At 44.6% G+C, this 13,925-nt stretch overlaps 1 protein-coding gene across 1 annotated transcript; it reads right to left on the reverse strand.

The window, feature by feature from the left end:
* Positions 1–13,458, reverse strand: LOC133110043 (protein-serine O-palmitoleoyltransferase porcupine-like). Its single transcript, XM_061219901.1, has 13 exons — positions 13,321–13,458; positions 11,391–11,544; positions 10,794–10,986; positions 9,927–9,970; positions 9,516–9,697; positions 8,908–9,038; positions 5,334–5,459; positions 5,023–5,123; positions 2,963–3,039; positions 2,815–2,878; positions 2,051–2,136; positions 1,741–1,845; positions 1–1,497 (listed from the first exon to the last, which is right to left on the reverse strand). Exons 2-13 carry the CDS (start codon positions 11,524–11,526, stop codon positions 1,396–1,398), a joined length of 1,347 nt encoding a protein of 448 aa, XP_061075885.1. The 5' UTR covers positions 11,527–11,544; positions 13,321–13,458; the 3' UTR covers positions 1–1,395.
* Between the last annotated feature and the right edge of the window lie 467 nt (positions 13,459–13,925).

Below are 13,925 nucleotides of genomic sequence, written 5' to 3' on the forward strand. Positions count from 1 at the left end.
TTTCATATAAAATGTTTTATTAAAAACAGCCCAGATCTTTTCACAGGCTTAATCATGGTCAGGTAGGGAGTGGTTTTGGTGTTCTGCAGGTGGGGTTTGGGGAGTGGATGATTCAAACACACAAGCAGAATTCACAGCAATGGGGTCTCATAATCACCACTACGGTCATCTAGACAGGAGTATTCTGACCTCTGAACCCTGCAGTCCCCTACAGAAAAAGGATGTGCAGGATTTGTGTAGTGCAGCACTGATTGAACCCTCCCGTTCATCAGCTGCCATTGTTCCTCTAGCTCTAAGTGTTTACTGGGGTAAAAATACATACATAGAAAATACATACAGGGTTGGCAAATAATCTACCTCTCAGAGGGGCAGAACGTGAAGGTGGTCCTTATTTCTCAGAACATTGAACTTACTTATGAATGGTAAAAATACACATGAAAACACCTAAAATACAGTACAAGTACTGTATCAATCCTGCTTTAATAACAGCACATCCCTTGAATGCTGTGGTTTTAACTGATCAACATAAAGCGGTTTAATTTTATTCATCTTCCCCCCCCCCCCCAGATTTTGGGAAATCTGTTCAGGTGTTTCATTACTGACTAACAGCCAATCTTTTTATTTTATTTGTAATTTTTTTGTTTGTTATTGTTCTATATTAAATACTTTCATGATAAATAACCAGCATTTGAAAATCATGATTTTAATACCCGATTGACATGTGCTGTGGAGGTCATGTGCATTACAGGTTTAAAGGGTGCCATGTTGCTCTAGGTAAGGGAACCACCGCCAAAGGGCAACTGTGTCTCCAAGTCATCAAATGGAGAACAAAATAAGGTGTGGAGGGGCTGTATTGTACATTTGTTTCCTGTGCTGTGAATGTGTCCCATTAAATGTGTCCTTCCGCTAAACTCCACTCCTCATTTGTGCTGGCCAAGTGAACAAAATATTTGCTTTGCAGAAACTTGTGAAACTATTTGACAAGGTGTTCATTTTGGAAAAGGGCTGTCATTTGGGGTCTTCAGGAGGTCCTCTGGTTCTCATACTGCATCTTACCACAAGGAAGGTTCTAGCCAAGGAGCCGTGAACGAGGGCATGGGGGTGAACGAGTGAACCCAAGGACAGCGACCAGCTCTAGGAAAAGTGAATTTAGGAAACTAAAATGGCCACTGAATTGGTTAAAGTTGGTTGGAGGATATGGAGTACCCAGGCTCAGGGGCTATCCTGAGCACTGAAAGAGGAGAAATCCTAAAACTGTGATGGTAATGGACTTCAGTCCACGGTGTTTGGGGAACTCTTGGGAGTCAGCCTCTGCCTTGTCCCAACAATGGCCCCGCCCCTAAGCTCCTTTTCAAACCAGCTAGATTGAGTTGCTCCCCCTTCATCTCCTTGTGCTCAGCGAATGAGGCGGTAGAACACCCAGCAGCCGAAGGTCACCCAGTGGCTGGCCCAGCTCAGCTCGGTCCACTTCTGAATGGTGTGATTGGCCACGTAGCCCTGGAACACAGAGACGCACCGTTTCTCAGTGCATGCTGAGTGACGTCACGTAGTGGTATTGTGGAGCGGAGTATGACTGCACTTACAGACTGCACTGTAAAAGTATATAGTTTTCCCATATGTTTGAACATTACATCTAGATTACCATCGGTGTTGTTTATTAAATGCAGCCTTTATTCTTCCTATACTTTTAATCAAGGGTACCAATAATTCTGGAGCAAGAAGCCAGTGAGCTTCACTCACCTCATCCTCCTCCATGGAATCATTGTCAAAGAGTGAACCCAGGTAGGCCAGGTGGAAGATGGCTAGGCCGCTGAACAGCAGGTTGATCCCGTACACCCAAAGGCTCTTCAGAGAGAGGCAACACAGTCAGGCAGGCAGTCACAAAGAGTAGAGTCACACTTCCAATGATGCATTCTTACTCTGGAACAGGCCACTACTCCACAAAAAGGCAGATTTATGTACTGTTAGCAGCTATAAATAATGTACAGAAGTGTTGTCCAATTCCACAGACAACTAAACCAGACAAACAGCACAGACAATGTTCTGGCACCTTCTTGTGCTGGTGAGTGCAGTCAGTTGAACACTTCTTGGACAGGATACAGGCACTGAAGATTGCAGATAGTCGTTTTCTGAGAACTAAAACAAATGATTTCAAATAATTTACTGATGTTGTGCATAGAAACTACCATTTCATCTCAACTTAAAAGAACAAAACTGTCTAGGGTGTCAAAAACAGATTTAATCGGGACAGTTGGAGAAGGTTAAATCAAATGGTGGCAAGATGCATAGAGTAGTGGCTCTACAAATATGACTGGGATTTCAGAATTCAAAAGACAAATTACTAAAATACATTAAACTCTTTTTTTTTTTTTTAATCAAACAAAAATAAGGCACAAAGCAAAACAGTAATTTTAAATACTTGCTTAAATTGAGTAGTTTTTTACTCTTCTTTTCATTCATACAGGAAAGGTCGTTCTTGCATTTTAATAGCTAGCTCAGATGTAAAAGTCTGATATGTGAACACTGTAGGCCGCGGATACCCAACTCTGCTCCCGGAGATCTAAACATCTTGTAGGTTTTCACGCCAAACCCTAACAAAACACACCTCTGTCAACAGCTAGGCATCTTGCCAAGCGGCTAATTAGTGGAGTCAGGTGTGCCAGTATTAGGGTCGAAGTGAAAACGTACAGGATAGTCGATCGCCATGAACAGGGTCGGGTTACCACTGCTGTAGGGTCTGCAGACAGGAGCCCGCGTCAGCAAGCAGGAGAGCAGGAGCCCATGTTAGCGAGACGTGGGGGCGGTGGCTCGTACCGTGCTCCACATAGGTGATGAAGCCCAGGGACAGAAGGACCGCTCCCAGGTGGAAACTGAGACCCTGCAGGAGGGGGAAAACGCCGGGAGCTCAGCCAAATGCCAAATCTCAGATACGGTGTCGAAACCACGCGGGAGGCCTACTCACGTGCAGCAGGGCGCTGGCCGTGTACGTCACCAGGATGGCGGGGAACGTGCCGAGTTTCAGTGCGCTTTTGAAAACGTCTGCACAATACAAAAAATACGGCTTCATTCACTTTGGGGTGAGCAAACAGACCAAAACGACAAGCCCGTTCCAAATAGTAATCACCCATTTTGTTTGGTGCCATAACTTGGTGCCAACAACTCGCTCTGCAAGTGAATGCATTTTCTTTGACCCACCCCCCTTTAAATGCACATATTTAACCCGACGTGTGTAAAAGTGGAACTGAAATGCTTATGCATGGTCGCATAATTGCATAGATTCGGAGCTGGTAGAATCCCCTGTGTCTCCTTAGACAGGCTAAAATATGAAATGAAGCAGACGTTTAATACCTCAATGGGAGGGATGCACCACTGAGCTTCACATGACACCGGGACACACCCTGGTTGCTATGATCAAAAAATACTCCAAGAGAAGGCCTGTTCACCCTGGCATGCAGGCATATTCCTAATGCAGACTTAACCAGTCTCCACCAACCTTCTAATTCTCAACCAGGTTACTCAATCTCAACCTATGAAATCTCCCCCGGGGTTGTAACCCGCTGGTGACGGTGAAGTGACCCCCCCTTCTCTGCACTGTGACGGAGACGGGCAAAGGCACAATGTAAAAATCTCCCATTACACCTGGCTCCTTACTTCTCCCTGAATCCTCCGCCTAGTTTTGTTTTCTTATCCATAATACCCACGGTCTGGGCAAAAGGAGGCTAGTTTCTAGGGTAAAAATAAAATAGATTCTGACTAGAATAGATTCAGTTCTTCAAATCCAAGTTTCTTCATGAGTTGTAAAATTAGAAACTGTATACAAGTACAGAAATCCATATTCCAATCAGCTCTATACTCACATTGCATTTGAAATTAAACTATTCATTTTGAGGGCATTTACATCCATATTGAGTGATCCATGTCGGAATTAAATCCCTTTTTATACATTTAATTGATTGAAAGTTTTTTAAATATGGCTGACCTCGATCATTTCTGAATTAGGAAAGGAGAACGTAGGTGAAGGAAAAATAAATAAATAAATAAATAAATAATAATAATAATAATAAAGTGGCCCTAGATCTCATCAATCCATCTACTTGCAAAGTCTTCTGCAGAGATTGGTCTCTGACACATCCATGCCTGCCTCCTGAAGAGTGTTTATGATCGGTCAGACTGGTGTTCGGGGGTTCATTATGCCAAGAATATGTCAGACAGTAGAGGTCTTTCTTAGCCTACCAGCTGCTTTGCAATTACTGAGCCCACCAGTGCTCCCTTTCTTCTTAATGACGATCCAAATAGTTTCAGGTAAGCCTATTTATTTAGGCAAGCCTAAATTTTGGCCTATGTCTCTGACAGTTTTTGTCCGATTTCTCATCCTCATAATGTTTTCCTTGACTGTCCTGGGCACAACTCCGATCCTCATGTTTACAAACTCTAATAAGTCTCCAAAGGCAATCAAAAGCTTACAATAAAGACAAGATACTGAAAGCTCTGATACCTGCACTAAGGAAGCAGTTGAACACACCCATCTAATCAGAAACAGTGGAGAATCCTACTGTCCAATTACTTTTGGTTCCCTACAATGGGAGGACTATGTATAAAACTGGATGCAATTTCTACACAGATTACCTGATATGGACATAATTACCCTCAAATTAAAAGGTAACAGTCCGCACTTTATCATATTCAAGTACAAGTACAGAGCCAAAACAACAGAAATTGTATCACTGTTCAAATGATTCCTCACCTCAATGTATCTGTAATTCACCCACCATCAATCTACCCATCTATTCAATTATCTATCCATTATCCATCTAACGTCTATTCATGAATTGATCTATCCATTATCCATCTAACGTCTATTCATGAATTGATCTATCCATCTATCCATCTATCTATCCATCCATACATTTATCAATAAACTTGATTTATCACACTACTGCCAACAGGTTTGGGTCAGGGTCAGGGCCCGGGTCAGGGTCAGGGTCAGGGTCAGGGTCAGGGCTCAGGTCAGTTGGTACTAACAGGTGTTGAGCCAGCGGGACATGGGCAGGTTCCAAGAGGTCACAACCTCCACCATAGACCTGGGAAGCTCCACGTTCAGCGGCCGGGCAACAGTCATATCCCTGGAGACAGAGAGACATTTCTGCTGCTCATCCACACACAACATGGCCACAGTTGCACAGAAACACAGGAGAAAGGGTGCCACAGGCTGAAGCTGTGGAATCCATCACACAAAGAACACAAGCCACGGTCGACCCTGCACAACACAGAATGAGAGACCAAGAATGCGTTGTTTGAACTGATGAATGTAGCTTGAGCTAAATTGCACTGACCACTTGACGTTGTCCTTTTCGTTGGTGAAGCCTGCTCCAGCGAGCGTGGTGGTGGTCTCGCTCAGGTAGCTGACAAAGTAGTTACTGAAGTGGAAGGACAGGGCGTTCTCGTAGGCATGGAGCCACCTGCACACAGAGAGAGGAATAAAAGCCATTAGAATGTCACATGATGAGATACTAATGAGGTCCAAGCAGACTCCAGTCAGAGTGTGACGGGGGACTTATTCACGGTCCTGTGCACGGATAAGGTCCCCTGGTCTGGTATAGAATCTGGGATGCACTTTGGGGTTGTGATAAAAGGAGGGTGGAAAACCGGCAGTTAACAGGGAGGTGTGAAGGCCAGATTTGGACAGCCCAGCTCAAGAGTGACGCACGAGGCATGCTAACGTCATTCCGAGAAGGGATGGTTTCAGTTGGCTGGGTTACATCTCATTGCACACCAGTGACCCCTGCTGGTGGACCAGGCGCATGTGAGTTCAGCGGTTGAGCTGCGAGCAGTCTTCCTCCAGCTGCATACCGCAGTGCAATAAGAAGCGGTAGCTGACATCATGGAGAACAGCTCATTTGTGTGTGATCTCCTAAACAAAGAGCAGAGCTAACACTCAAGCTGATGGCCTGTAATCAGAATGGCCTGCAGATTTAAATGAGAAATTCTGAGACACAAGACTCAAACAGCAAGCAAACATACGCTCACAACAGCAAATCCTATGGTTTCCCTTTCAGTTCCTTTTGCTTATGGAGAAATTATCCTTAAAATCTTATCAAGGCGGATGGACAAAGGAAAGCTAACTGAAAGCACTGAGGCAGCAGAAGGTCAGAACTCAGAACCCAACAAACTACTGTCCATTTTTCACTGAACATGTCTGCCTGGTCATCCTCAAGCACTTAAAATCAGCAGAGGAAGCCAGCTGGTCATCTTGATTTCGGTAATCATTTTCATTTGTTCATTTAAAATAAGTTGCCGCCCAACCAGGGGTGGTGCACGTCCAACTGCACAAACAATTCAGCCCTGGTTTACTGAAGAACTCTCGAGAAAGAGCAGTGCGTTATTAAATTAATTTATGTAATGATGGTTGGCATTTATATAGCGCCTTTATGATGGTGTAGATGATGAAATGCCCCCAATACCTAAGGTTATGTAGTGTAAACAAACCCAGCATTAGAACTTCTGTAAATAATTCTTCAAATAAGTTCAGCCAAACCCACACTACAGCTCCCAAGTAACGGAGAGACGCTAGACAACCTCACCATACACACCTGCCAACACCAGTATGTTGCAGCTACATTCTCTGCAACGGAGTGATAGTGATTTGAAATCTTTTGGTTGCACGGCCATCATCACTCAGTGAAATATTGAACTATTTCAATAAAACCAATAAAAAAAAATATTGAAAATATTCAGGATGAATTGGGGACCATGAAGAAATGGAAGAAACTGCTGCTCATGGCTGCTGGGTAGTACTGGCAGTTGAGGGGTTTGACTCCACGTTTACTGTAGCGGACTCAGGGATTGTTATGGTTGCCATGGCGGTCTGTGGAATGAACAGCAAGCACAAACACAAGGGGAGGCTCCCCGCCACAGGGCGTTACCTGTTCTTTCGTTTCTTTTTGCTGGAGAAAGCAAGCAACGGAAAGCAAAGGAAAGCAGAAAAGAAACGAGACAGAGAGAGTCAGAAGAGTAAGAACAGCACAATTTACAGGCAAATCCATTTTTTATAATCACCCACTTCCTTAAGCCTCACACTTAAGTTGATAAAATATAATTTAATTTAAATTTGGGTGAGGGTGGTCTAACAGTATGTTTTCCATCATGAGCTAGCAAGCTTTGCGCCTGTCAGTGTTACAGAAGGCAGCCAAGACAAGTATTCCAGCAAATCAGAGACCCTATAGCTGTAACCACTTACAGTGACAGGGAGCATAGCATAAAGCTAGTATGTTATCCAACAGCATAGATGAGGGACTGCATTGCTTAGCACCGGTTAGCGTTCCAGTATATACCCGCAAAGTATACCCGCAAATGCACAAAAACCAGTGTAGAGTGCCCCTACACCAGTAACTGTTACCACTTAGTGACAGCAAACTTAGCATAAAGTTAGCTTGTTTTCCAACAACCCAGTTGAAAGGGACTACAGTTTGTTGCAAGAGTTCTAAGGTTTTGGGTATTTGCTGGAATACTTGTCTTGGTTGTCCCCCTCGAAAACTGAAAGGTGCCAAGCAAGTTGTAATTAGGGACTAGCAAATGAGTGTCCTTACTGTGATCCAGCTTTCAATCATTTTCTGAAATTCAGCTGGTGACATTAGCCACTTAGCAACGCATTAAGCAGACAGAATAAAAGGAAACAGATCAACAGACCCCGTCAGGCAGATCTAATAGGTGCCAGGGAGCAGTTTCTGGGGCTATATATGGTCTTAATTGCATCACAGGAACTATGCATATCGTTCCCATCTACACAGGCCTGGATTTCATTAGCCTTTGAGATCAATCATTCATTTCCACTCCTTGTGCATGTTGTCCAGGAGGGGTGAGCTTTTTTCAGCATTCTCACAGACCGGGCTGCAAAGTCAAAGAGGGTGTTGCCCAGAGTGATCCACTTCACATTCATCCCACATTCTGAACTGATTAGCTGATGAACATCTACTAGCTTGTCAGCTGGAGAATGACAGAAGTTGTTTCAGGCGTCTTTGGGTGAGAGCCCAGCTCATTGTAGCATAATCAGGTGCCAGTGTTTAGATCTGGGATGCATCCAGGATGCCTTGCATTTATTATTTTGTTGGAAGATGGAGTTTGTGATGGTTAAGGCAATGCCCAATGCTATGAGCACCAAATCACTCCACTCCAAGTTTTCATATTCTTTCCAACATATGCATTAAAAATCACCAAGCAAAACGACCTTGTCGCTCCTTGGGATGTTGAGTATTTCCACCACATTATAGCGCTTCAGCTCGCCGTCAATAAGTGCTGCTCCATGCGGAGGTCTGTCAGTACCATGGCTGATGTCCTGGAGTGTCCTCATGTTGCAATTCTCAGTATAATTTTGGTTTTTTGACCACATAGTGGTGCTGTTCGCATGCGTTGTTACCTGCCCAGGCACAGTTGCTGAATCATGAGACATTTTTGACCCACCTGCTCTAAGCCCTTCCCCAGTTGCGGTGAGCAGTGCATCTACAAGCATCTGCATCTACAGCAGGGTCCACACTAGAGCAAATAATCAGGGAGGAAGGTTCTCACATGGGGCCAATGTGTGGTTACAATACAAATTAAACCCAGCATTAATTTTGCATTTAAATCAGAATGAGAGAGCGTGTCTTGGTCGTCTCCTGGAACACTCACAGGTGCCAAGCAATACATATTACAGTGCGCTTCCATTCCTTCATAGAAAGGAAAGGTTCATAACTTCCTAATTAACATTGTAAATTTAACCAGTATTCTTATACATGTACAAAAGGTGCTGTGTGAAAGACAGAAGAGAGAGACAGGCTTCAGGGTCATAATGTCCCGCTGGTTTCACAGAATCAGCCAGCACTGTGTTGCATGTCTGCAGAGTGTGTTGTAGGTCTGTTGTAGGAGACTCACTTGCGTAGCGTCCGGTCGCCATAAATGGGGATGATGTAGGGGAAGAGGTAGGGCGCGATGCAGTTGGAGACGAGCAGACACACCTGGCACTTCACCCAGCTCAGGCCCACCTTCAGGAACCAGGAGAAACTCTGTACAGGAGACAGCAAGAGTGCTTACTGCCAGATAATACACAACCAAACTCGAACAATTCATGTTCGCATGTCGAGTGAATGCTAACATTAAAACATATTCAATTCATATAATTCCAAAAACCTACGGACTCTGTATGTAATGGTCCGTTAGTACAAACAAAAATAATTGGGCTACTCTTGTTTTCTTGAATGGCAGTCTCTTAACAGCACACAGAATGCAAATGTAAAAGACCTCTTAAAAAAGGAATTGATAAAAACATGAACAAAAACATAGACTTATGAGTGTTCTTAAACATGCTTTCCATCATCATGGTCCTTACTCTCCGCAGAGAGCATGAGCAAGGCTTTTGTGAATGGTTGTTTGGAGGGGGGGGGGTGTGTGTGTGTAATTAATCGTGTGAAGTACACAGCAAGTGGACATCTGAAGTGGAAGGGAGATTGGAGGGCTGAGACCCCTGGAGGTTTGAGACACACCAGCTTTTGGCTCTCGATGGCATCTTTGTAGCTGTTGAAGCTGATCCAAGGGCCGAAGATGACCGTGCCCACAAAGTAGATGTAGCCCATGAACTCCACGGGGGACGGCACGGCCGGAACGACCCCCCTGTCCAGGTCGAAGGCCAGAGAGATGGCCTTCATGGCTACCACCATCTGTGAGCCTGCAGCCAGAGAGAATCACCACAGCCACCCCTCACCTTGCCATCCAAACATTGCCTCCATCACTAACATAAACACAGGCACCAATTATGGCACTTAGATGCTGAGGCTACACACTGCTGCTGCCTCTGCTTTTAAATGGCCTCTTGCACATTGCCAGCTGAAACCAGAACACTCGCATGGCGGAGGACTCCACAGACAGAGTCTGATGAAAGGGCTCAATCATCTCACCTCTCATTTTATGCCACGTGGCAGTGTCCATCATATGCAGCTCTCTGAAATTAAAATGAAAAGAAATTAAATGAAACACCCCCAGGAACAAACAGATCAGAGCCGGAACATTTTATTAACTACAAGAGCACTACCGCAAAGACGAATAACCCTGGTAACCGACTTCACAGCTAAACAAAACCACCATCTTTTATGACATTGGAAAAGCAATTAAGCTTCAAATATGGAGGCAGCAACAAGGTAATAAACCAACTTGAATTTATAATCAGTGAACCCGCTGAATTAAACAAGGCCCTTCAGCTCAATATAGGACACAGAGGACACTGCTTAAAGCTCTGTGCAACGTCTGACTCAGAGGACGTTGCTTGAAGCAGATATGTTTCATATGCTTTCTCACGGAGCGTCAGCATAAAGTAAGCTTAGGGAGCAAAGCCCCTTTCAAGCCTAGCAGCTCTGCCATAGGTTGTGATGATGGACAGAATGGCAGGGCAGCAAATAAACAGGACAGGGACATTTGTACCCTTGGAGCACCAGTATGAGATGCTAATCACAAATAATTATAGATCCTAGAAAATGTTGAGTGTTGTTATTATAATTTCACCAAATGCCAATGAGTACAACTCAAACTACAGAGAGAAAAGCACATAAACACTGTGACACATAAAAAGAATGACACATTAGAACACAAACAGTATGATTTGAGGCCACATTTAAAGTTCCACTTCCGGAGAACATAATGTCCCTGCCAATGGTTCACAGTCCATCCCCTAACCCGGAGCCTCGCCCCCATCCTAGAGCCCCACCCCCCACTCTTACCCCAGACCCCCACCCCCTACTCTTACCCCACACCCCCACACCCCAGCCTACCCCATCAGCAGGTAGATGAGGATGGTCACAGAGAGGAAGGTGCCTCGGTTCTGGGAGTGTCGGCACAGGAAGAGGATGAGGTAGCAGAGGAGGCTCAGCAGGACCACCCACACCATGTGCAGCTCGAAGAACAGGTAGAGCGAGTAAAAGCCTCCGCACACCGTGCTCAGGTGCTTCACGTAGGACGGGAGTCCTGGTGGGCCAGGGAACATGACGCTTAGTGAGACAAATTAGCCAGGTAGGTCAACCCATAACTCGATCCTCCCCTGCCATGATGCCTGGGAGAATGAAGGACATTCCAACTCGTTAAATGCTCCTCGGAGGAGCGATTATGCGATTCAGCCTTTCCAGACATTTTTCAGAACGCAAGTCGTATAAGTGATAGACCTGTGGATCAACCTCTCCCAGGTCTGTAATTGACATCAGTTCAAACTGATGCTTGACTAGGCAAGGACATTCCATTAGCCTAATGCATGCTGCCTCATCCTCGATACTCATCCTTGCATCTCTCGCTTGTCTCCTCTGTTGTCTCGCTCCTGCCCCACCCCGCTCCTGCCCCACCCTGCTCCTGCCCCACCACGCCACGCCCCAGCTCACCGAGTCTCCAGAGAAGCCGGCAACCCAGGCAGATCACCAGCAGCTGCCACACCTGCTCCACCCCCTGCTGCGCTGTGGGGAGGAGGCAGCCCTCGGCCAGCTCCTGGAAAAACTCCTGTCTGCTCAGCGAGCCCATAGTGCCACCCCTGGGTCCCTGTGGAGATAGACAGCAGACACAGAGGGTACTTTTATGCTTTTAGGCTGAGGCACCATTGTGTGCTCCACATGTGCTGTTTTATAGCGATGTCATGTCATGTCCTCACTGCTAGGAACATATCAGATTCCTATTCTTCAGGGTACAGCTGTGCAGTGATCTACATATACTGAGCACCATAATTAATTGGACAGCATAACATTTATTTATTTCTTTGGGCATTTTGGTTCTGTACTCTAGCACTGAGTTTGAAAAGATACAATAACAAAGAATGAAAATGAGGTTAAAGTGCAGTCTGTCAGCTTTAATTTGAGGGTATTTTCATCCATATCGGATGAACAATTTAGAAATTATACATAGTTTACACATTATCGCATATACTTTGCATGCAATGACTGCTTGCGATGCAGGCATCACCAGACACTGGGCCTCTTCCCTATTGATTCTCTGCAGCCATCTTCAGTTCCTGCTTGTTTTGAGGACATTTGCATGCATGTAAAATGTATGTTCAATTAAATTCAGATGCGGTGATTGACTCGGCCAGTCAAGGATTTTCTTACTGACAGCCAGCTTAATTTGCATCGACACTACGGTCTTCCTCATGTTGTCACAACCCAACAACAATCTCCAAAGGCAATTGCCAAGTCTAGAATCAAGACAAGACGGCAACAGCTCTCTTCTGCATTCACTAACGACAACAAATGAATATACATCTGTGAAGCCAATGTACAAGAGCTCTTAAAGGTTCATTAAATATTGACAATATTTGAAAATACCCTCAAATTAAAACGGACAGTCTGCACTTCAACCTCACTGTCAGTGCATCCAAACTCAAAGTGCTAGAGTACAGAACCAAAGTGACCAAAAAAAAAAGGTGTCACTGCCCAATTAATTATGCTGCTCACTGTATAACATATTCTCTCTGGCCGCCCACACACTACAAGTTCCAAAATGCATTGCAGCTCTGTTGTGTGCCTGTGAACATCTGTATAGCATCTACTGCAGAGGCTAAATTTCAGCAGAAAATTTAGCACGCTGGATTACACGTTGTTTAGTTTAGTGGGAAAACTAATTGTATTGTTGGAGATCCACACTCGGATAACATATGGCGAAATACGAAAAATTAAAAAAGAGTGCAAGAAAGCGAGCAAATGGGACAGGAATTCATAGCATTTAGCCTGGAGGCAAGGAATGGGAAAACGGCTAGCTACGGTGTGAAATATGTGTTACTTGATGTGTAATTCCAGGTTGCCCTTAGTTAATGTCACTAATATACAAACTAGTGAATTGAATGTCGCTGTGGATGATTGACGACGAAGCTACATGTTACCATTCCCCCCTTTAACTACTTAGCTAACAAGCATGCTAGCCGAAATATCAAAGGGGTTGCTTATTGCCCGATAAAGGGTGTTGTAGCCATTACGCTGAACTGGAACTCATCAGAGCTTATGAGTTAGCGGGCATAAAATCATTTAAAAACTACGGGCACAGTGAACTCAGACTAAGACAACGCAGAGGTGAGTTAGCTAACCATCTGTGCGCAGTGCAGTAAGTTTAGGGTAGCTAGCTCGATGCATAGCTATGGCTTGTGATTGGCAGACAGCTCAGCGGAGTAAAGCTATATAACTTATTCGCAATAATATTGACAATCCTAGCTAGCTATTCACCAGAAACATGTAGCCCGTTAGCTAACCAGCGAGGCATAATTCAACAGCAAGGGTAATATAGACCACCAAACCCATTGTGCCTACCTACGTGTGTCATTTTGTCGCTTACCTGGGTCAGTACTTCAGTCAGCAGCGCTGAAGCGGCTTCGGGTCCGTCCCGACAGTCGGGTTTTAATGTGCACAAACTGCCCAGATGTTGCTAATTTCTGATTCCCATTGTTACCAACCGCATCACAGCCATTCCTACACAACGCCGGTGAATGGGAAGCACACCATCCAATCATCTACAAGTCCTGAAACGTTGCAGCCAATCCGGTGAGCCGATTAGTTAGGAAGTATCCAATAGATGCGGGTGATACTATAGCGTATCCAATCAACTAAAACAAGCACAGTATAAGAAGAAAAGCGAATCATTGGGGTGAAGTATTGAAAACAATTTGACCTGAACCGCAATTGTGGCTCCAGGCGGTCATTTTCTTCCATGTCAACATTCAGAGGTGTAAATAGACTAACAGTAGGTCTGCATTAGGGCTGTAAAATCGCATTTAAAGCGTTTACATCGCATAACTAATTCTGGGCAGAAACTTGAGTGGTGGGAGAATGTAGGTGCTAAATTAGTTTATTTAATTTATTTATTTCAGTTGTGGTTGTGAACTTTATGGATGTTTTGATTTGAAATAGCATCTAATGCTTACCAGTAGGCCTATATCTCAT

Source organism: Conger conger, chromosome 14, assembly GCF_963514075.1.
Source record: "Conger conger chromosome 14, fConCon1.1, whole genome shotgun sequence".
NCBI lineage: Eukaryota > Metazoa > Chordata > Actinopteri > Anguilliformes > Congridae > Conger > Conger conger.

Coding starts and splice junctions, on each gene's coding strand:
- LOC133110043 (XM_061219901.1), bottom strand. CDS start 11,526: ATGGGCTCGCTGAGCAGACAGGAGTTTTTCCAGGAGCTGGCCGAGGGC. Junction 10,987..11,390: donor CCGGCTTCTCTGGAGACTCG/GTGAGCTGGGGC, acceptor CTGGCCCACCAG/GACTCCCGTCCTACGTGAAG. Junction 2,137..2,814: donor CATCACCTATGTGGAGCACG/GTACGAGCCACC, acceptor CATTTGTTTTAG/TTCTCAGAAAACGACTATCT.